The 25,012-nt window shown below is 38.5% G+C and overlaps 1 protein-coding gene across 4 annotated transcripts; it reads left to right on the top strand.

Annotated features, from left to right (window-relative positions):
• Nucleotides 1–42: 42 nt before the first annotated feature.
• Nucleotides 43–24,128, top strand: LOC118737956 (ADAM 17-like protease). 4 transcript variants are annotated; one of them, XM_036468795.1, is made up of 14 exons: nucleotides 43–207; nucleotides 266–505; nucleotides 578–699; nucleotides 762–903; nucleotides 960–1,183; nucleotides 1,256–1,315; nucleotides 1,384–1,518; nucleotides 1,660–1,798; nucleotides 4,729–4,964; nucleotides 20,897–21,363; nucleotides 22,889–22,985; nucleotides 23,049–23,154; nucleotides 23,219–23,378; nucleotides 23,542–24,128. In XM_036468795.1, the coding sequence occupies exons 1-14, from the start codon at nucleotides 51–53 to the stop codon at nucleotides 23,576–23,578; spliced, it is 2,322 nt and encodes a 773-aa protein (XP_036324688.1). In that variant the 5' UTR covers nucleotides 43–50; the 3' UTR covers nucleotides 23,579–24,128. The 4 variants fall into 4 exon arrangements, with proteins under 4 accessions (XP_036324688.1, XP_036324687.1, XP_036324686.1 ...); XM_036468794.1 differs by having other exon boundaries at nucleotides 954–1,183; XM_036468793.1 differs by lacking the exon at nucleotides 23,542–24,128 and having other exon boundaries at nucleotides 23,219–23,499.
• The last annotated feature ends 884 nt before the right edge of the window (nucleotides 24,129–25,012 follow it).

Genomic DNA, 25,012 nt, shown 5'->3' with positions numbered 1-25,012 from the left:
TATATTTGGGAAATCCCTCAAGGTTTCGAGGATAATCGTAACAATACTTAATGTGTAAGGTGGCAATATGCCTTGGTGGCAACAAACTTTTTCCGCAAAAAATCAATATTGTGCGAAAATTAGTGAAAATGACAACAGTTCTTAGAGTTTTCAATGGAAATGGTGTTTTTTTAGTAATTTTATCAGTAGTTTTTCTCCAGAATGCATGTAAGTAAAAGCTAATATTATGGTCTTTGGTGGAAAAATTAACGGAATTGGATCGCAGCCACACTTCATAGGACACTCCGACATTACGAGATACTCCGCAGCGAAGATTGTAGACACAAAATTGTTAAGCGCGGTATTAAACACAGTTCACACCCCTATAACGTGATCAAGGAGGTAGAGTTCAAGACCTTGGGGAAACATTTTCGACTGATACTTCACCCACATCGGGAAGTCTTACACAGTAACTTCAAGGCGTACACGGTAGATGGCGATGGAAATGAGACGGTGGTACATCTGGGTAAGTACTCTTTCAAAATCCACGATTTTTTTGTATACTCGTAGATAATAATTGTCTCATATCTTTAAACAGATCATGATAATTATTACACCGGACGTGTATTCGGTGAAATGGAATCATCTGTTCGAGCGCACATCGATGATGGTTTGATGACTATGTCCATACATCTACCGGATGAAACATATCACGTAGAGGTAATTGGCAGTTTGCTGGTTAATATCTTATTTCTCAAATTTTTTATTTTTTATTGCGAAAGCCATCATGGCGACACTTGCCTTTGGAAGCGGGAAAAACTATGGTAGCATATAGAACGTCTGATATGAAATTGAATTGGAACAAGAATAATAATGGGCTGAGTGGTGCGCCCATGACATGCGGTTATGTCAAAGAGGGATTAGGTAATATATATAACAATTTTAATAAACTTACACAATTCATCGGCCCTTAGATTTAGAAATAGATGAAGATGAAGATATAGATCGACATTCGCACCATTCTCAAACACTGCTGTTACAAAAAGATGACGGGGACGACAGTGCGCATAAACGTAAAAAACGACAAGCGGATCAATATGAGTACACACCCACTAAAACTCGGTGTCCACTTTTACTAGTAGCCGACTACCGTTTCTTTCAAGAAATGGGAGGTGGGAATACCAAAACGACTATAAATTACTTGGTACATTGTGATATCTAATTTTATAATTAACTTAATTGCTCTAACTTATTTGTTGTTCTTCTCTTATCTCAGATAAGTCTTATTGATCGTGTGCATAAAATTTATAACGATACTGTATGGCAAGATCGAACAGTAAGGAAATGCATTAATTCCATTTATTTGACAAATTAACCATTTATTTTGATATACATATACTCCAGGATCAAGAAGGCTTTAAAGGTATGGGTTTTGTGATAAAGAAAATTGTTGTTCACTCAGAGCCGACCCGGCTACGTGGTGGAGAAGCTCATTACAATATGATTCGTGAAAAATGGGATGTACGCAATTTATTGGAGGTAAGTATGATTTGTAAAATTAAAAACTTGTTTTTCGTATAGCTTTAGGTCTATTTATATCGACGTAATCAATATTTCCACTGTATATGCTCTCTTTGCTTTTTCTTCTCATTACATCATAATAATAATGGATGTTTGTAGGTGTTTTCGAGAGAATATAGTCATAAAGATTTTTGCTTAGCACATCTCTTTACTGATCTAAAATTTGAAGGCGGTATACTAGGTTTGGCTTATGTAGGTTCTCCACGTCGCAATTCCGTTGGTGGGATTTGTACACCAGGTTGTTGGACAAAAAATAAATCTTTAAGTTAGAATTTTTTTGTTTTTTTTTTGTTTTAAAAAACTTTTATTTGTACATCCATATAAGTTTGTGACCAATGAAATAAAATTGCTAATTCTTTTTTAATATAATTTTGATAGCGTGCCCACATCTTTTAATTAAATTTTGGATTATTCACAAGCAATTGGTTATTTTCATTTTATATTTTTTACTTCTTACTTTATTTATGTGTATAAACAGGGCATATTTAATAAGATAGAAGTGACAACTAGCTGGAACTCTTGTAGCTAGTTATAATGTCAAAAAACTGTAAACAAACAAATTAACCCTTTGAGGTGCGAGTGCTATGTTTGCTACACGTTAGCATCAATTGAAACGCATCAGCATAAATACATACATATGTACGTATACTAATTTTAAGAATTACTTCAATATTACGTTCAGAGATATGCACATATGTATACATATGGACGCAAACGAAAACCTCATAAAGGAAACCTAGTTAACAAAATGAAAGAAATATTTTATGAAACTGTTTTAAAAATTTTTTTGTTTTTATTTGTCCAATGTTTTGCGCATTTAGTTTCTTATTTAAATATTTAATCCTAAAATACATCCGGCACTTTTAAAAAATTATTTAATATTTTCTTCTAAATTTATATGAACACTTAACTCTAACTATTTCTTGATAGTTTTTTTAACTGCCCTTTAGTAAAAAAATTTTCAAGGAAGGCTTGTAAAGACTTAGCCTCGCTAAACTGGGCGGTAAGATCCGCTATAGTGTGTTCCATTGTCTTAATTTCTTCATTAAGAATGTATATTTCCGTTTCGGAACTACATTGTATGGAATCATTGCTGGTGAAAAAATTTAAAAACGTGTTGGTAAACAAATTCATGTACACATACATATCTGTGTTCATATGGAAAAGTAGCTTATGTCGAAAGGCTGGCTTTAGTATAAATCGGCATTCGCAGCATACGATTGCGAATGACTCACTGGCGCTAAGCCGTGGAACAACTTTTGGCAAATAAACGTGGAAGAAATAGTTCCGATACTAGCAAGTCAATATTCTTATTAAGTCTCATCAAAAAATTCCTTGCCGTTTAAAAAATAAAGGGATTGCCGCATTATACTAAAGCCAGCCTTTCGACATAAGCTACTTTTCCATACGAACACAGATATGTACGCATGTACGCTAGCGATCAAAACCGAGTGCATGTACCACATTTTATTACTTATATCAACATTATAACTTTTTTAATAATAAACGGATTGTTTTGAAATTTTCAGATATCGGTCCTTATTATTCAAGGAATAAAGCCTAGTATACAGAAAAGATAACTTTAAAAGGAATCAAGCGATTCAAAGCAAACAAAAGGCCACTATTCACTGAGTTTTGAACTATTCTGTTTTGAGGTTTTAGGGGGTTGATATCAAGATTGTGGAGACTCCCTTGTTTTAACTAGCAATTTTCATACGTCTGGGAATGCTCTCTACTGAGTTTTCAATGATGTTGCTTGTAATATTACCCCATTATAATGTTACTCGCCTCTAAAGCTCTTCCATGTTACTGGTAGCTCGCTTGTGCTTTGCTAATCCTCTCTTGTCCACAGCGCTCAATTTGTCGATGGCGTTGAGGGCTGCACTGCATTACGTGAGAATTTTTCTCAAGTAGCCGACGGTGTCGATTATTTTCAGGATCCTTTGGATCTCTGTCCTGCTGGCAAACAACTTCTTCCTCAGGGTATGCGCTTTTGTCTACAAAGTCCGGCAAATTGGTTTGGAGAATATACAAATGCCACCAAGTAAAACACTCCGAAATTATTAAGCTGCTACCACCATTTTTCTTGAAATGATGTTTTTGAAGATATTGATGAGGTCTTTACCAAAAATACTCCTTTCTATCGCTCTAGAAAAAATTAATTTTCGTTCCATCGGACGAAAGCTCCAATTCTCGAGACTTTTTACAAAATTTCAGTGGCAGCTTAATGCCTTGAGGTGTTTTAATTGCTGGCAATTGGTGCAGTTGGTTAATATTAAAGGAATAATGAACAAGGAAGTCTATCTCGACATCAACCTCCTAACATCAGAAAACAGAAAAGTTCAAAACCGAGTGAATAGAGTCGCCTTTCGTTTTTGCTGTGAATCGCTTGATTCCTTTTAGTTTAGTTTAGTTTTTCAAAGCCATCTGCTTATTATAAAGAAAGTTATGTTGCTGTAAGTAATAAAGTGTGGTATATGCACTCGGTTTTGATCGCCAGTGTATATCAGTGTACATCTAGGTCCTGACGTGCTTTTGTGTGCATAATTTTGTATGAAACTACTTAATTCTTACAGACTTACTCAGTTTGCGTCTGCGCATCAACAGATGATATCGTCTCTTCTGAACTTTCGGGTGTCTCAGGCATTCTAGGCACAGAAACCTCCCAGGGCATGGGAACTGCACCTGGGTGTAAATGCATACGCTTAAAAATATTTTCCTGCAATGGGCAAGTAATAAATCGTTCGCGTTCAAATGATTTTGACAAACACGGGAATAATCTTCCAATTGAAAACCGCGGCCGTTCTCCCAACGAAATCTCTTAACTTTGAAACTAGGCCCCTTAAAGTATCGCACCACTTTAAAGTCGTGGCTCTTCCCATATACGGCGCAAAGCTCGAAGTTCTTGCTCTTTTTAATTTTTTCTATAAATGGATGTGGTCGAAAAACAAAGTTCACACAATTCAAAACATTCTCACAGCACGCGAATGAATTTTTAATGAAAAATGGAAAACGCCAACTAAAAGGGTTAAATCATTTGACGTTATTGTCGGTGTTCTAAAGAGAGAAATGTCAAAAACACTTCTACTTTATTTAATATGCCTTGTGTTTTACATATATAAAATACGTATGCGCTAATGATGTAATGTTTTTTTTTTCATTCAATAGAGTATTTTAAAAATGGGTACACTCTGTATTTAAATTCGGGATTGAGTAGCTCACGGAATCATTATGGACAGCGTGTCATAACACGCGAAGCAGATTTGGTAACTGCGCATGAGTTCGGCCACAATTGGGGATCGGAACACGATCCGGATATACCGGAATGCTCACCCAGTGCCTCACAAGGGGGAAGTTTTCTTATGTACACATATTCTGTAAGCGGTTATGACGTTAATAATAAGGTAAATACTTCATAACAAACTAGCCGCATCTTCTTTATACATACATATATACATATCGTCGTTTAAAGTACAAAACCGCGTATCGTCATTCTGCAAAACCGCGTAACTGACATTTGCTGCCGAAAATTGGATTTGCTCACAAAAGCTCTTGGCTCAAACCTTATTCATTCGTCCTGAAATATACTAGCCAGAAATGCGATTGCTTTATAAACAAGATAACCATTTTGAAATATGAGTGTTTTTACTCTCAAGAAAATAATTTATGCAACCTCACATACATGCATTTTGTTGATACGCGGTTTTGAACTTTAAACGACGATATGTATGATTACATATCGGCACCCTCAATGCAAGGCTCTATCCGACACATACTTACAACTAGTGTTGACACTAATCAATTGATTTTTTAATCAATTAGTTAATTCGATTTAAGTCAATCCGATTACAGTTAATTATGATTAATTTAAATCTGATTGAACCAGTAATCGTAACCGCGATAAAAAAAAAATGATTTTTTAATCATTAACCCTCATTTTGATTAAGTAGGTTTGGTGATTAATTAATTTGTACTGGATTTTTTCTGTGCATACAAGGCCAGTTAATCGGGTATGGCTAGGTGAAGGATCAATCTAAGCAATTTGGTGTGCATTTTGATTAAGATATATTCTAACACACGTTATGCAATCTAGCTATTAATATCCCGCACATGTGCGATGGGTTTTAAAAATTCCCTGTTTATATATTACTAATAAGAACAAATGTATATTTTTTATATATTATGTATTTTGAATAAGCGTGAATAATAACTATAACTGGTGTTTGGGTTCAAATTCGGACAAACCAGACCGCTTAATCAGATTTTCTCGATTGTCTCTTATGCCGACGATTGCTCGATCATGGCGACTGGGAATGGAATTGATGACCTGTGTTCGAAAGTAAACGGGTATCTCTCCGAACTTTCTCGCTTCTTCACTGCAAAGTGTCTAGCCCTCTCCCCTACGAAATCCTCCGCGACCCTGTTCACAACCTGGACGAAGGAGGTCAGGCTACCGCTGGGGATTCACGTCGATGACACACCAATTCCGACGGTGAATAACCCCAAAATACTCGGAGTAACATTCGACAGCCTGCTCTCCTTCTCTGCGCACTCAACCGCTATTGTCAATAAAGTACAGAGCCGCAACAAGGTCCTCAAGTCGCTAGCCGGCAGTACTTGGGGCAAAGACAAAGAAACGTTGCTGGCAACATACAAGGCAATAGGCCGGCCGGTTTTGAGCTACGCAGCGCCAGTGTGGTCGCCAGGGACTAGTAGGACGCAGTGGACGAAGCTACAGACTGTACAGAACACCGCACTCAGGACAGCGACAGGATGCCTCCTGATGTCGCCTGAACACCACCTGCACGGCGAGGCGCAAATGCTCCCTGTAAAGGAGCACAATATAATGCTCTGCAAGCAGTTCGTGATCGGGAGCCACAGAAGTGGCCACCCAAGCAGACAGCTGCTTGCAGAGGAGCCCTCGCCTAGGCACGTCAGGAGGCATCTATATGAACCACCCCCGGACATAGACGAGACGGAGCTTCATCTGCCTCGGGAGACACGCACAACACTTGCACAACTTCGCTCCGGCTACTGCAGCAGGTTGAACTCCTACCTGAGTAGGTTGAATGAGGATGTGCCGAATGAGTGTCCGGAAAACCCGACAACCCTAACGGCCTTGTCCCTGTGGACAAACCCTACAGAAGCTGCACGCTTCCTAGGGTTGCCGTTAGTGGAACGTCAACGACTGAGATACCAACCGTCCTGGGCGGGGTTGTTGTAGCCGCTACAACAACAACAACAACCAGCCGCTACAACAAAAACAACAACAACCAGCGAAAGTGTTCCCACGACAGCCGGTTCTACGTACCGGAATGACTCGGATTTTACCCGACCAAGGGCTGTTGTTTCGGCGATCTAACCCCGTTTAGGTCGGTGAAGTATCTCAGAAGTTGTTCTCCTACTCAGGGCTGGTATCGAGTCAAACCCAGGGCCAGAAACCTACACCTGCTGTGTATGCCAGAGACGACTACACCACAACTCTACCTCTGTCAAGTGCAATGCTTGCGAGGGGTGGAGTCACCTCAGAGTCTGCTCAGGATTACGGACACATCGTGTTGCGCTGCTCGGTCGCAGACCTCAACTGCGACGCCTCCCGCCACCACCACAGGGCGGCAACCACCTCAGCAGCGCACACAGCCAACTGCGGCACGACCACACACATCCCTCACATCCCGCATCACCACACGTCTCCCGAACCACATGAAGCTCCTTCAATGTAACTAACGGGCTTCAGAACAAGATCGAGGAGATAACCGTCTTCATGGGAAGGCATGGCATATTGATAGCTGCGACCCAAGAGACAAAGTTGCACAGCAATTCAACACTATTGAATTGTGCCGGGTACAACGTGCACCGTCGAGATCGCGAGCGGGATAATGGTGGTGACTTAGCGTTCATCACGCACCACACCGTGCAGTATCGTCTTATCGAAGCAGACATCGACCGCAGGGATACCACCCTAGAATGTCAGGGCATTGCTATTCGGTCAGGCGATGTTGAGCTCGAAATATTTAATGTTTATATACCCCCTGTCACCTGCTGCCCGGCAGGATATCACCCTGACATAGGTGCGCTCCTCAGAGGTGAAAACCGTATGGTAGTAGGCGACTTTAATGCGCACCACGATCTTTGGCACTCAAGCCTGTCAAACGATCGTAGGGGAACTGACTTGGCTGAGCAGATAGACGATTCGACATTCTGCACAATGAACGACGACGCACCCACCAGGATTATGGGCAGCTGCTGCAGCTCGCCAGACATAACAATAATCACCGCTGGTCTGATAAACAGCATATCATGGCGACCTATGCTGACTTTGGCATCAGACCATCTGCCCATAGTCACATCGATCGATAAACCAACCGACTTTGCTTCCGCGGAGCACCGAACATATATCAACTTTTCTAAAGCTGATTGGAAAGGCTTCGCGGAATTTACTGAAAACACCTTCGCTGCTCTCCCACACCAACCGATGTCCACCTTGGTGAACGTAAGTTCCGCAGGGCTGTCACCGCTGCTGCAGCTCGCTTCGTACCGGCAGGATGTATCACCGACCCACGTCCAAATTTCCCTGCTGAAGCGGCTGTGCTAGCCGATGAGCGTGATAGCCTTGTGATGAATTAAAATCCGGGGTAGCTTCAGTATCGTTTGCTTGCCTTCCAACAACTGTCTATATTTTTCATTCATTGAAACTTCATTAACAAATTTACAAAAGAATATCTGATAAAACATATTTAAACAACCATGTGTATTTTTGTGAAAGTACTTCACACTTATTCTCCTCTTCGGGAAACAAAGGCTTTTAATTGCGATAGGTGACCTGTCCGAAGTCGCGATTCATTTTCTTTCCTCAGTTTTACAATTACGGGTGAAATAAATCCAATTACAGTAAATGGACCATCATACTTAGGTCCAAGTTTGGCGGCAAAATTTTCTACTGCACTTGAAATGTGGTGTTGTCGAAGTAATACTTGGTCTCCAATTTTTGGTTTCCACTCCCGATGCCGAAGATTGTACGATTTAGCTTGCTGCTTGCTCCAAATTTCTGCGAACGATTAAAATTATTTCCTTAAGACGGATTTCTTTTTCTTTACTAGTTTCTTCCGAAATCCCGGTTGGCTGTATACTTTGATCATAAAGGGAGGATGGTAATCTTGGTTCCCTACCTTGAACAATATATGCAGGGCTGTAACCTGTGGAATTTGAAACTGCTGAATTGATAGCTAACATAAATTCTGGAAGAAGTTCATCCCAAGTGCTATGTGCTCCGTCAGCAAATTGAGCAATCATAGTTTTGATTGTTCTATTAGCTCTTTCTGTTGGATTTTCTTGGGGCATATATGGAGCCGTGTACCGTACACTAATGCCTAGTTTTAATAAAAAATCCTTGAACCTACGACTAGTAAATTGAGTACCATTATCGGCTAAAAAGCTTTTAGGAACTCCAAAGCTCGAAAGTATGCGTTCCCGGAATGCCTTGCACAAGTTGCGTGCATTGGGCGAGCGTAGTGGAACCAATTCTACCCATTTCGAAAATTTGTTAAAAAAACCAAAAGTGTTGAATTGCCATGTTTCGAACGAGGCAAAGGACCAACGAAATCAGCGCACAGTACTTCCCATGGTTCTTTAGGTGTCGCTGAAAGCATCATTCCCGCTGGGCGTTGCTGTGATGCTTTATATTTCTGACAAGATATACACCGCTGTACATAACGTCTTATGTCACGATGCATACCTGGCCAATAATATCGATTGATAATGCGAATAGTAGTTTTCCTTATTCCCAAATGACCAGCAGTCGGACTATCGTGGTTTTCCATAAGAACGCGAACTCGATCAGGTTTACCTACACACTATTTCCAAGGAGTGTACTCGCTATCGTCCGTCTGAGTGGAAAAACGACGATAAAGTTTCCCATCTTCGATACAAAATCCAGGATTAGCCTGCCCATTCGTACGAACTTCTTCTATTTTCTTCTTCAGCCAGTTGCACTGCGGATCATCAGATGTTAATCGTAAATCTTCTGTTGGTTGACGTGATAATGTATCGGCGACTGTATTCAACTCACCTCTTCTATACTGCACATCAAACTGATACTGTGGTAACTCTAAAGCCCAACGTGCAATTCGGCCGGAAGGACTTTGGATTGAATTTAACCATTTTAATGCTAAATGGTCCGTTACAACTGTAAAATGGTATCCTCCAAGATACTGCCTCATTTTCCTGATGGCCCATATGATAGCTAAGCATTCTTTCTCCGTCGTAGAAAACTTTAATTCAACGGTGCTCAAATGTCGACTTGCGTATGCAATTACTCGCTCTTTTCCATCGATTTTTTGTGTTAAGACTGCCCCAAACCGTAATCGCTGGCGTCAGTCTGAAGAATGAATTTTTCCGTAAAATCAGGACATGCCAAAACAGGTGCTTCTGTGAGCTTGAGTTTGAGGTCATCAAAAGCTTTTGATGTTCCTCCTTCCACTCCCACTTTGATCCTTTCCGCAACAAATGGTTTAAAGGGTGTGCTATTTGAGAAAACTCTGGTACAAATCTTCGATACCATGAAGTGGTACCAATAAATCGACGTAACTCTCGAATATTTTGTGGTACATGAAGGTTTCTTATAGCATCTATCTTTTCAGGATCCGTGTGAACTCCATCATCACTAATTATGTGGCCCAGGTATCTAGTTTTACGTGTGAAAAACGAACACTTATCAACATTAATTCGCAGATTAGCTGCACGTAGTCTTCGAAACACTTCTGCTAGCATTGATTTATGTTCTTTGAAAGTTTTACTAGTAACAATTATGTCATCCAAAGAAGCAAAAACGAAAGGTTCAAGATCAGCACCGATTACTTTATCCAGTGCACGTTGAAATGTGGCTGGAGCCGAATGTAAACCAAATGGCATAACACGCCATTGAAAAAGTCCACGACCTGGTACTGTAAATGCGGTAAACTGCTTACTGTTTTCTTCCATCGGTATCTGCCAATAACCGTCTTTCAGATCAAGGCTGCTGAAATACTTAGCATTGCGAAGTCGATCAAGGATGTGTTGTATTCGTGGAAGAGGATATGCATCTGGTACAGATTTTGCGTTAAGTTGCCTGTAATCGATGCACTGAAAGGACTCTGTGAAGGTTCAATACAACCTTTTCCAAGTAAATCGTCCACCTTTTCGATGATAACACTTTGCATTGCAGGATTTCGAGGAAAATATCGCTGTTTAATAGGCCGACCGTCTTTCATAACAATTTTATGTGTGGTAACATTCGAAGGTTCCTGTACCTCTTCAAATTTCATTAATTCGTTTTACAAAAATTCTTTAATCGATGCCTCTTCTGAAATTTCTTTTGCCAACGTACATTTAAGATGTTTCGCGGATGTACTAATTGGCGGTAATTGAAGCTTTGCATTCCCAAATGATATAAAAGTATTCATTTCTTTCAAGAAATCCATTCCAAGAATGTCATCTATAACCGACTCCATAACCATAAATTGAAATTTTGATAACATTTTGTTAAACTGCAAATCCGTTTCTAAAACGAATTTAATTTCCTCTGTAAACCCGTTTGCCATCCGAATTTTTTTTTTCAGTGATTTAAGTTTGTAATTTAAATGAAAACGAGAAACAAACTCTTGGCTGATGAAACTCCGCGAAGATCCCGTATCAATTGTGGCTTCCGCTTTAATATTTTCAAGTTGAATGTTGGCAATGATTCTGTTGTTGTTGTATTGGAGAGTACCTACTGAGATGTCTGAGACCTCGATTCCCCTCCATTCAATCGAAGCCTGAGTTGGTTTCCCGCATCTTTTTTGCAACAGTCAATCGTCTTTATGTTACGACGACCACAAACCCAACAAAAAAAACTTTTGCTCGTTGACAATCCTTTGCGAAATGTCCTTGACCAGCACAACGATGGCATACGTTTCGCATGTGGTTTGGTTGTTGTTGCAAAGTGTTTGACGGTTCTTTCCGTTGGTCTAATTGATTAATTTTTGCAGCTTGTCTATTTTGATCCTTTAATATTTCTTCAAAGTCTTCAGCCAATGTTGTAAGTTGCGTAAGAGAATCAAAATCCGCTCGCTTGATGTAGAGTTGGTAATCAGCGATAAATTCGTTCCAATTGCCGTCTCTCAGGAATTTCCGTATGTCGCATCAAGTCACATAAGCTTAAAACATAGTCCTTGAAAATTTCGTTTGGCTTTTGACGACGAGTCCTGATTTGATCCTCCAGGGTTTCAAAGTAACGTGGTGGCAAAAAGAATTTCAAGAAATCGTCCTTGAAATCTTTCCAGCATGGCCAGTTTCGCCTGCAGTTGCGATACCAGAGCAAACCCTTGTCTTTGAGTAACTCGGGCATGGTTTTCATAACCATATCGCACGGCAGAGCATAAACTTCCATCAGTTCTTCAATTCGTTCGATGAAAAAGATAGGATCTTTCATACCGTCGAATTTGATTGACCATTTTCTGACTTGGTCAATAACTGCTGCATACGGAGGATTGCTGTTAGTTACTAGGCCGACAGGAATCACATCATCATTTCTGAAGGTGGATGATTGTTCACAAGATGATTTAGCTGAATATTGCCCCTCCAATTCGGTATTTCTTGGTTCAACAGGAATTGCATCATCATTATTGCATAGTTGTCCGGAAGAAGATCCCGCTGAATACTGTTGTTCCAATTCTCTTAACTGCCGTTGAATATCCTCTGTGTGTTCGCTGTCGAAGACGAAGGCTGATAAGCGTTTCCGCATTTCGGCTACGCTGCCAGAATCTTGAATTGAAAAATACTGCAGGATACCCACAATCTCGTCCCTGTGTAGATTATAAATCCATTTGGTTCTTATCCTCTCGGGCGCCATCTGTGATGAATTAAAATCCGGGGTAGCTTCAGTATCGTTTGCTTGCCTTCCAACAACTGTCTATATTTTTCATTCATTGAAACTTCATTAACAAATTTACGAAAGAATATCTGATAAAACATATTTAACAACCATGTGAATAAGTGTATTTTTGTGAAAGTACTTCACAGCCTTCGTCGGCCGATCCCGGAGATCCCCGTATCAGGGATCTCAACGTGGAGATTCGGCAACTAGTCAACGTACATAGCCGGAAGAAGTGGGAAGAGCATCTGAAGACCTGTAACTTCACCTCTGGTGTGAGTAAGCTTTGGTCAACCGTGAGGTCACTGTCCAATCAATGTGCCAACAAAGGAGATTCGTATCGGCCGATAACACTCCTTTCCCCGGTAGCTAAGACACTTGAGGCCTTGCTGCTCCCGTATTTCACGAACCACCTGACCCCAGTGAAGCATCAGCATGGTTTCCGTAAAGTACAACAACAGCACTTAACGCCATAAACACTCAAATAACTCGTGGCCTTAACCGTAACCGTCCCTGTGAGAACGATTCTAGTAGCGTTGGACTTGTCAAAGGCGTTTGACACCGTCACCCATTCCACGCTGCTAGAAGATATCGAGGCTTCCTCTCTCCCACAGAGGCTCATTATCTGGGTGTCTAGCCCTCTCCCTTACGAAATCCTCTGCGACCCTGTTCACAACCCGGATGAAGGAGGTCAGGCTACCGCTAGGAATTCTCGTCGATGACACACCAATTCCGACGGTGAATAATCCTAAAATACTCGGAGTAACATTCGACAGCCTGTTCTCCTTCTCTGCGCATGCAACCGCTATTGTCAATAAAGTACAGAGCCGCAACAAGGTCCTCAAGTAGCTAGCCGGCAGTACTTGGGGCAAAGACAAAGAAACGTTGCTGGCAACATACAAGGCAATAGGCCGGCCGGTTTTAAACTACGCAGCACCAGTGTGGTCGCCGGGGACTAGTAGGACGCAGTGGATGAAGCTACAGACTGTACAGAACACCGCACTCAGGACAGCGACAGGATGCCTCCTGATGTCGCCTGAACACCACCTGCACGGCGAGGCGCAAATGCTCCCTGTAAAGGAGCACAATATAATGCTCTGCAAGCAGTTCGTGATCGGGAGCCACAGAAGTGGCCACCCAAGCAGACAGCTGCTTGCAGAGGAGCCCTCGCCTAGGCACGTCAGGAGGCATCTATATGAACTGACGGACGAAGTCCCGTGGTTCATTAAGCAGCCCCTGGACCCGTCAGCTTACAGACAGGCCCTGAACGGCATTCACAGGCACGCAGTCTCGAGTTATGTAGAATCAAGACCTGTGAATGCCGTTCTAGGCACACAAACACCGGACATTGACGCGACGGAGCTCCATCTGCCTCGGGAGACCAGAACAACAATAGCCCAACTTCGCTCTGGCTACTGCAGCAGGCTAAACTCCTGAGTAGGCTAAATGCGGATGTGCCGAACGAATGTCCGGCATGCGGAGAGACCCCTCACGACTCGAAACATCTCTTCGCATGCCCGGTCGCGTCCCTGTGGACCGACCCCATAGAGGCTGCACGCTTCTTGGGGATGCCGTTAGTGGAACTCGACGACAATGACTGAGATATCAGCCGATCTGGGCGGGGTTGTTGTAGTGCTACAACAACAACAACCAGCGCAAGTGTATTTGCCGCATTTCGTTCAATAAGTACTGTTTTATTGTACTCTACTCAAAATACATTGTTAAACTGAAATTACTCAAGAACGTAAACCCGAGTCAGCTGACACGATCTGTCTTACCAGAGCGCCATGTAAATGAAAACTCAACACCGCAGAATTTTTCTGTAGTTGTAGCCCGTAGCGCAGAAATCTGCGGAATTTAGATTTTTCCGTGTCAGCTGATTTCTCCCTTCTATAAATGGTTGCCACTTCGTCAGTTTTGCAGATGGTAAAAAAGTTACAATTTCCTATTCAAAATACGTTTAAAATATTTGAAAATTACTATTGAATAAGGTTTTTTGTTGAAAACTAAGTAGTTTATATTTAGCTACAATCTATTATAGCACGAAAAATTGTAGTTGAAAAGGTAAGTTTATGAAAAGCCATTGAGAAGCGGCAACACTGTAGTAAGCAATACTGAGGGCTCCAGTAATCGACAAAATTCTGCGTATACAGACTGCGTTTAAGTATACGTTCTGCGTTCTTGACTAATTTCAGTTTTAACCCTTTTCCACTACTTGGCGTTGAGAGTGTAAATACTTAGCGTACTTGTTATTAATCCACCAAAGTAGGTACTCTACTTTCTCTCTCATCGCGTACGAGAGATGTTTGCAGTTGCCAAAAGGGAGTAGCAAATCTACTCTCTGTATACATGTTGTAAGTACTGTAAGTACTTGCGTTTTAAATTTCAATTCTGGTTGTTAGCTGTGATCGGACTTCTACCACATTGTGGTAGATCTGCCACTTTTTTGAGCATCTACCACACCTACCACTCAAGGTCTGAAATCTTCCACATATTCGCTTTTTTGAGTAGTTTTCTTGGGCTTGACATGATTTTCTTAATTTTAAGAGCAAAAATTTTCCAACACTAAACACCATATGGTAACGAGATTGATATAATACAAGATTCCGCATTCCCAGTAATTCTTGATGTTGAATTTATGGTTCAATGAATTTGTTTGTTATCAAAACGAAAATTTTTGATTATTCAATAATAAACTTTCAACATATAAAAACTTAAAATTTAAACCAAATATATTTACTTATTAAAATATCATATAATTGATATATGGCTAAGCCCTAGAATTTATGTAAGTGTAGTTAAGTGTAAAATTAAAATTTGTAATTGAGTTTTAAAAATGTACACAAAATACTTCTATCTTACCGTACTTTTTAGATAAAGGCGTAAATGCGAAAGCTCAAACGCTCACAATTGTCAGAAAATTTATGATGTACGAATGAAACCCTCACAAGAGAAAAACAGCCGATTTTTATTGAGCAATTGAATAATGTTTTGTTAATTTTCGGTCGCTATCAGTGCTTGTGTTAATTTTTTTTTAAACTGAAAGTATATTCAGTAATGACGGGAGTTATTGCTTGTTTTTGCGGCAGTTTCGGAAGAGGCATACTATTTCATTTCCATACAAAATTTGCACCCAGTTGTGGATTGCAAACTGTGTGAAGTACTGGAGCTACTCCTGCTTTGTTATTTCTTTTCGAATTCGCCTAGAAAATAAATAAAATCGGTAATTATCAAAAAAATAAACAAATTGCAAAAATATTTACTTTTCCTGTTGTTCAGCATCCATCTTTTGTATTTATTTTATTTACGAAACAGCTGTTAGACAGTAAAATGCTTTTCACCTCGTGTGGTGATTTTGTTGAGCTTTTTTCTTATGAGGTGTGGGCAAGAATAACCTCACAAAATAGACCTCACAAGAAATCTCACAAATTTTTGCTCACAACTCAGTTGTGAGGTTTTATTAGAATAGGGCTGAAATATTCAGATATTCAAATGGCTACTAGCCTTATCGCGAAGAAAATGTTCATGTCAGGCAGGGTTATAAAAATTGGGCCGATTTCGCTTATTTTTATTTAAAGCGAATATATTTTTTCTAAAGATGGCCGTAGCGGGGATTTTCTTCATAAAATGTTTGTTATGAATGTCTTAAATTTAAGTTATTCACAAACTTAGAAAATAATAAATTGTTTCACTGTTTGCTTAACACGAGTTTTTGTTTGGATATAGTGCCAACACATAGGATAAATATTACAGGTATTGTCTTCCCAGAAGGCGCAAATTCAACTCTGCCTTAATTACAAAACATCATTATTGCCCACGCTTAAAGATTTAAGGTAAGGGAAAAATTGATATTTTCAAGCACTATGTACACATACATACAGTGGCTCACAGCTTATTTCAACCAGCATGAGTTTAGAAGTTCAAGTAATTATAAATTTCAAACTAGACCGAATATTAAAAAAATGTAAATGCAAACCAATAGACCAATATCGCTACAGTACCAAATTAATTGAATTTATTTTTAAAGATACGTTTTAAACAATTTTTTAATATAAAAACCAAAAATAGTGCTAACTACAATATCACAGCTTATTTCAACCAGACATATTTGGTCGAAGAAGCCATCGTTTTTCATGTAAAATTCTATTTTTTTTTAATTTTCCTGTCATTTTCGTGCGAAGCTATAACATCTTAAAAATTTGGTTGACATCGAACTTGATTATAAACGGTTTTTTTCGAAGATGGGACGACGCACCACCATTGAGCAGCGAGAGTTGGTCCTCAGCCACTTCAAAAATGGACACTCGCGCCGGGAAATTGCTGAAATGGTAAATTTAAGCGACTCAACGGTACAGTGCATTATATCATGCTTTGTGCGCGAAAACAAAGGCCATAACAAAGGCAGAATCGCGCCAAACAAAATTTTCAATGGTTCTGATGAGCATTAGGGGTATTCTCCAAATCTTGCAAAGCCATTGCACGTAGCACGGATTGCATAAATTGCAAACACACAACAAGAAAATTCATGGGAAACAACATTTCCTATCGCTGCAAAATATGCAACGTCGAAACCCATGTATATATTTTGCAAAATAGCATAGCAAGATAATAGCGACCCTGTGCTAGTTGTTTTGTTGTTGGAATTGCTACATATTTCTCTCATTCCTCTCATCTCGCTCACTTAATTTTTTTTTGCTGTCTCTTGTTATTGTATTTGATACATAATTTCGCTGCTTGCTCCCCATGCATGCTACCACTTTGCAATGGGGTGTTCTCGTACTCTTCGAAATTTGGAATAGTATTTTTGCATTTCGTGCAATCCGTGCATCGTGCAAGACTTCGAGAATACCCCTATTATATTTTGCGTAAGATAAGGGAAAACCCCAAGCAAACGGCCCCCAAACTGGCAACTGACATAAGCAATGAGCTGGGAAAGTCAAGCAGTGCGGAAACGGTTCGTAGAGTTCTGCGCAAATACGGATTTAATGGCAGAGTAGCACGCAAAAAGCCCTTCATCAGCCAAAAAATTCAACAAAGCCGCCTTCGGTTTGCAAAAGAGCATGTTCACAAGGACTTCAGTTTTTGGGACCAAGTGTTATTTGCTGACGAGTCGAAATTTAACATTTTTTTCTCCGACGGCCCGTCGTATGTATGGCGCAAGCCAAATACTGAGCTGCAGAATAAAAATTTGAAGGCGACAGTAAAACACGGAGGTGGACACGTCATGGTTTGGGCTTGTATGTCGGCAGCAGGTGTTGGTAACTTGACATTTATAGATGATACGATGGACAAAACAATGTATATTAATATTTTGAAAGCGAATCTACTACAAAGTGCGCAAAATCTCGGAATTCGATCACATTTTCGGTATTATCAAGACAATGACCAGAAACATAAGTCGGGCATTGTTCAATCGGGGCTTATATGGAATTGCCCTCACTTGATGGCTCCACCGGCTCAATCACCTGATCTGAACGTGATCGAAAATTTATGGGCGATATTAGATCAAAATATTCGCAAACATAAAATTTCAAGCAAAACGATCTGAAAAACGCTTTATCCGAAGAATGGGCAAAAATGAGTCCCGAGATAACACGAAAAGTAGTCCAGTCGGTTCCAAAAAGATTGAAATCGGTAATAGATATGAAAGGAGGACATACAAACTACTGAAATATCAAAAACTTAAACTAATGCTATATATATATTCATATTTGATTAGTTGGTTGAAATAAGCTGTGACATTATAGTTTTCACTATTTTTAGTTTTTGTATTAAAAAATGGTTGAAAACACATCTTTGAAAATAGATACACTTAATTAGGTATTATAGCAATATTAATCTACTAGTTTGCATTGAAATTTGTTTGATGTTCCGTTTAGTTTAAAAGCTACAATCAAATAAAGTTCTATATCCACGTTGGTTGAAATAAGCTGTGAGCTACTGTATGTATTTTTTTAAAAACTTATTTTTGCTGAGAGCTTATTTAAATTCAAAAAACCGAAGGCCAACTTGAACTGAAATGCGTCAAAATGAAAATAAAAGAGCTCCAATTTCTATGTAAAGCAAAACTTTCTGGGAAGACAATAGGTTTGTTCGTCGAAAATCCAGCGAGAGTTATCACTAAAAATATCAGATAGTACCGAAAAATGCTCCCAAATTCTCTCTCAAGTAGAGAAACTTGCAAATTTCTGCACAAACGCAAGTTTGCAGGAATTTGCAAGTTTCCCTGCCAGCTAGTATCCACGGTTGCATTTCAAACACAAGAAATTTGTATAGAATTTTTAAAATTCTTTCAGAGGAGCAAAACAAAGGATCTACATGTAAATTTCTTGTTAGTCCGACTTTCTTCAACATACGTTTCAATTTCTTTGTCGTAGTAACTGTCGGGTTTCCTATATCGACTCTGGTTGATATTGCATTCCGATTACGAATACAGTTCTTTTCAGCCGAGTACCTTTCAAATCATCGGAATTAACTAAATTAATTACAACAAGTATTTACTTAAATTTTTCATTTTAAAATCGCTCGTGTTTTTAAATTTTTAAATTTTATGAACTTGTTTATTCTAATTATCGTCGACAAAAAATCCAACCATGTGCCACAATCATGTTTTTCTTAATTGCAAATTTAGCTTGCAAAATTTTTCCAGCTTGAATTGCCAACTTCTCTCCAAGAACTACATAGTCTTTCTACTTGTGATTTATAAAAAAAAAACATGAGAAATTTACTTGAAACAGTTTAGCCGTCTTTATTAGCCAATTTAGCCGGTTGGTCCAAAAAGTTCTGGCCACACTGGTTGAAAGTACGTTTTGCTCGTCGCTCTCTTCATCGCTCCACTACATTCCTGTCCTTAGTTTTATTTAGATACCACAAATGTATGTTTTCTTCGAATCTACTCAAGTACTACCAGTAGAGTACACTACTTGCAAATACCTTTTACGCGCAGTAGCTGTGGAAGGCAAATTAACTTTCTATTTTCTTTCTATTGATCGGTAGTTTACTTACGCTTGCAGAAACTGGGTTGTGCTTACTCACACTTAAGTGGAACGATGAGAGTAAAGGGAGGGAAAGTATTTGCGCGGCGATCGGATGTCTTGTTAGGCCATTTAAATGAAATTGCGCAGATGTTTAGTATGTATACAATTTTGCAGAGACAAACAACTTTTTATATTTACATAGGAAAAGCTCCCAGAGCTTACAAAGATGCTAATTTATCTCACACTTTTTAATATATGGCTTTGAATGTGGGAGCTAACTAACGGAATAGGGACCTATATAAAAACCGCATTCCCGAAAATATTTCAATAAGGCCATTTACATTGATGATCACGATATATGTATCTACATATCGTTCCCTTATGGCAGAAGCATAAATGTGCAAATTTACGAATTTTGAGTTATTGGCTTGATTAACCTTTGGATGTTCTATGTTATACCAAACCCCAGAATACCTTGCATACAGAGAAACCGCATATTTTATAATTTCAATGACATGATCGTAGAGTTAAGTCTCTTAAAAAAACTTGATTCCCCTACATTTTCATCATGGCGCAATAAACAGGTGAAATAACCCAGTAGTTCATTTCAAGAGTTAAAAGCCCTTCCGAAAGGCCTTCCTGAGAGTCAAGAAGCCTTCCCCTCTACATTCCTTTCTCCTTTGTTTTTCGTATGGATGCCTTCCAGAAGGGATTTTATAGGACGTACTTCAGAAGGCCTTTTGGAGGAGTTCTTTTAAAATCGCTTCTTTAATTTATAAAAATCATCAAACATCTTTGAAGTATTGCTTAATTTTATGAAATATGTGTTATTTCGGCTTTAAATGTTTATTAAAATTCATTTGTAATGCTTAACAATATAAATTTATGCATTCGCGTAAATTGTAAATGGATAAGCCCTTTTAGAAGGCATGCAAGGGAAACACTTTTTTCAGGCCTTCTTGGGTAGTCCTTTTAGAATGGCTTTAGATAAGAAGGCCTACCTAAATTATCTATTCTGGGTATGTATGTTTGTTAGGGGCAAATTTTGAAATCAGTTTTAGACAAGCTTCCCTAGACCTAGAGACTTGAAACTTTACAGTTGGCTCAGAACCCGATGACAATGCAATACGAAAGATGAGTTAAGCCGATAGATAGCGCAAGAGTCGAGATGTTTGAAAAACCCGTATTTATAGTACAAATTGGTTTATATTTAGAACATATATTAACTACATGAAAAGGAATAACTCCACTAAAAATTTTGCCTATGTGGCGAACAAGTCGATATATTTGGTAAACAAGTATTTATGGTCCGATTTCGTTCATATTTAGAAAGCTTGCTTTAAAATATTTGTTTTTACAATCAACTTATTACACATTCGTGTTTCTGGAATAAGGGGGGCGATATGTATGCACTATGTATACCTGTTATGTATGCACATATGTGTCTGTATGTATAATCTTGTTTCTACAGAAATTCTCACCGTGCTCTCTACGTTCAATACGTAAAGTTTTGCAAGCGAAGTCAGGTCGTTGCTTTTCCGAGCCCGAAGAATCGTTCTGTGGAAACTTGCGAGTTGAGGGAGACGAGCAATGTGACGCTGGTCTGCTCGGGACCGAGGACAATGATGCATGTTGCGATAAGAACTGTAAATTACGTCGAAATCAAGGTGCCATGTGTAGCGATAAAAACTCGCCATGCTGCCAAAACTGCCAATTTATGCCGGCTGGCATGAACTGCCGAGACGCGCAGTATGCCACCTGTGAACAGGAAGCACGTTGTTCGGGAACGCATGCAGAGTGTCCAAAATCACCACCAATGGCAGACGGAACAATATGCCAAGAACGCGGTCAATGTCGCAACGGCAAATGCATACCGTACTGTGAGACACAAGGCTTGCAGAGCTGCATGTGTGACATCATACAGGATGCGTGCAAGCGGTAATATCATTTCTAATTGTTCTTGCACTGTAATTATCTTAGAATGTTTAATGTGCTAAATTATAATATTAGCACAAAGCCAATTGGCGTTAAGCGTCAAGCGTTAAGTACACTGGACCACAAACAGTTTGGTTTTTGATCTCCAGACGCCACCATCCAATTTCTATGTAGAATTGCTCGGTGATTCCGAAAATAGGGTTAATTTTTTTCTATGCATACGTTTTCGAGATATTTGCAATTTACCGTTATTCAGCTTAAAGCAAAAATCGGTTCCTTTTAATCATGTACAGTGCCGAACAGAAGTATTGGCACAGTGAATTTTTCGCAATATATGCAAAGTTCTTTATTCTAATTTATTTTCGATAATTTTTTATAAAAATGTTGTTCATTCTACACCAGAAAACATAATAATAAAATCTCTAAACTTTGTGCAAAACTCTGGAAAATAAATTTGCACACTAACTTGCAACTTTTTATTCAGATTTTTTAGAGTTTTATAGCCCATTCAAATTTAGTATAACAAAGTGCAAGTTTGAAGTCGCTAGAAAATCGCGTTGATTTTTGGCAATTTTTTTAGTGGAAGGTGTTGCTCATTTTCTCCATACAAAAAATAATTGTCGAATTACTTTGTATGGAAGAACTTGCGTGAAAAAAAATTACCAAAAATCAATGCGATTTTCTAGCGACTTCAAACTTGCACTTTGTTATACTAAATTTGAATGGGCTATAAAACTGCATACTTAGAATTTTTCTAAAAAATCTGAATAAAAAGTTGCAAGTTAGTGTGCAAATTTAATGAATTTTCCTGAGTTTTGCACAAAGTTTAGAGATTTTATTATTATGTTTTCTGGTGTAGAGTGAACAATATTTTTATAAAAAATTATCCAAAATAAATTAGAATAAAGAACTTTGTATATATTGCGAAATATTCACTGTGCCAATACTTCTGTTCGGCACCGTATATCTTACGAACCAATTTAAAAATATGAAATACGGAAAATGAAAGCTAATGAAATTCTTCATAAACCATGTATACATCACTTTCCGATAGGACTGATAGCTTCTGACAAATTAATTAATCATTCCAGTTTTTTTATTTTTTAATGAAATGAATGGCACAGATCCTGTAATTTTTAAAATTTTTCGTCTGTTAAAGTTTGATTTTTTAAATTTTTCCATTAAAAAATAAAAAAAGCTGGAATGATTAATTAATTTGTCAGAAACTATAAGCCCTATCGGAAAGTGATGTATATAAGGTTTATGGAGGGTTTCATTACTTTTCATTTGCCGTATTTTATATTAAGATTTTTGAATTGGTTCGTAAGATATACGTGATTAAAAACTGATTGCTTTAAGCTGAATAACGGTAAATTGAAAATATCTTGAAAACGTATCCATAGAAAAAAAAATAACTCGATTTTCGGAATCACCGCGCAATTCAACATAGGAATTGGATATTGGCATCCATATAACATTTTTGCTGTAAACCAGAGGTATTAATAAATTGAATTCCATAAAATTACAGTTGCTGTCGCATGAGCATAAATGAAACATGCTTTCCGGTAGAACCGCCGGATATGTTGCCCGATGGAACACCGTGCATACAAGGATTCTGCAATAAAGTAAATTACTTATTTCTTATCAAATTCCTTCTATCTAAACTTGTACCTTTTGTTTAATTTTAGGGTGTATGTGAAAAAACGATACAAGATGTTGTAGAACGCTTTTGGGACATTATCGAAGAGATAAATATTAATCGAGTTTTGCGCTTTTTGAAAGACAATATTGTCAGTAAGTAGCGATATGAGTACTCCCAATTTTATCAATGCTAATTCACTCTTGTTTTGTTTCACAGTGACCGTTGTAGTAATCACATCCATATTCTGGATACCTGCCAGTTGTGTAATTTCATATTTTGATCGAAAAAAACTAAGACATGAAATTAAACAGATGGAATGGAGTCGTAAACTCGACTTAATACATCCCAGCGATCGCCGACGCGTTATACACATCAGGTGCGTGTGTGCGCGTGCGCGTGCACTGTTGCCTGTATGCGAAAGCAATTAACATACATAAATATGTACTTAACCACATTTATACATAAATATACATGTGACTTCATAATTTTAAGAAAAATTTAAATTCGAAAATGTTAATTTGGCTTATTATTGATTACAGAGTCCCCCGTCAAAAAATATCTGTGCCTCGCATGTAAAACTTCCTGTTCGTCGATCGCAGCGGTGGTATGGTTTGTTAAGTGCGATGGGCGTCATACGAAAATCTGTGTCCGCATGGGTGCATATGTATAAATTAACAAGTTCAATGAAAATATGGTGACGCACAAGAACCTTGTAAATGCGTACGTGTAAATAGTGTATAGCTTTGACTGAAAGTATTTGGACTTCGTAACCAATGAATGGTATTCCTGCTTTTAATTGTGATTTTAAATTAAAAAAGCATCAATAACACCTTCATTTAACATATATGCCCTCTATTACATACTATGGTTTATATATATATATTTGGTTAAACTGGTTTTAACAAACCATTAGCCCGTGGTCATAAAATATAAAAATGTATTTACGATAAGCACGGTTTTAACGTTGTCATAGTAAAATTAAAACACTTTTTATACTAAGACGGCGTTCTACGTTTAAACTGCGGGAAATCTGAAATACTCAACCATATTGCTAATTCCATGTGAATAAATTGTTCCCATAATTTAAAATGTAGCACAAAAACAAATTGCGAAAGATTATTATACCCGAGCGCACTTGTGCACAAGGGTATATTAACTTTGTTCGCATAACGGTTGTTTGTAACAGCCAAAACGAATCGAGATAGATATGGACAAATGTATACATAAATGATCAGAATGAAAAGAGACGTCGCACAATGGGGCCGCTTCATACAAGTTGGTGCTCAAAAGTCTGTAACCGGATTTTTCCCCTGAAAACTACGAAGACACATCCAAAACGGAACCATAATATTATTTTTATAATATTATTTCATTACTTTGTGTACTAACACTACTGTACTAACACTGTTGTTAAATTGAAAAATATGTAGAGAAAAATAATAAACCCAGATCATCCACTATTTCCAATAAGTCACTTCGTGTTCTAAACACTGAAAAACTAATTCATTGTACATTGATAATTGTAATTATGGTAACGGGACATAAAGATTACTTAAAATAGAAACAACAACAAAACGGTACAAGGCACGATACAAATTTTATTCGTCTATATAATCATCAGATTCAGGTTGTGTATATTCAAAATTCTCTTCTAAAAGCATGTCTTTTACTTCTACATCAAATTATTTTCTTTTTACTGTTTGTAAAGGTCTTAAACTCGTAATATGAGGATCAGAAGAATAAAGTAGACGATGAAATACATCTTCAAGGTTAGCTTTCCTTGAAGTTTTTCGGCTAAAACGTTCACGATACGCTTTGAAATCTTTATTTCGTGATTCGAAAAAAACATGCGGCAGTTCAGAGAAGTTTCTTCAGATGGGGGATTAATAGTGTCGAGAACTTGTTTGGCTTCACTGCGCTTTCCTCTAGCTCGCAGGCTCATTGTGCTGCGAACGTTAAGTGTTCGCGGGAAAAATCTTGACAAAGCTAGGCAGTTTTCCTACGTTTTGA

Source organism: Rhagoletis pomonella, unplaced genomic scaffold (genome assembly GCF_013731165.1).
Source record: "Rhagoletis pomonella isolate Grant_MI unplaced genomic scaffold, Rhpom_1.0 Rhpom_scaffold_00004, whole genome shotgun sequence".
In the NCBI taxonomy this organism is placed as follows: Eukaryota; Metazoa; Arthropoda; class Insecta; order Diptera; family Tephritidae; genus Rhagoletis; species Rhagoletis pomonella.
The sequence above is the reverse complement of the archived record's forward strand: the minus strand, read 5'-3'. Positions and strand labels throughout refer to the sequence as shown.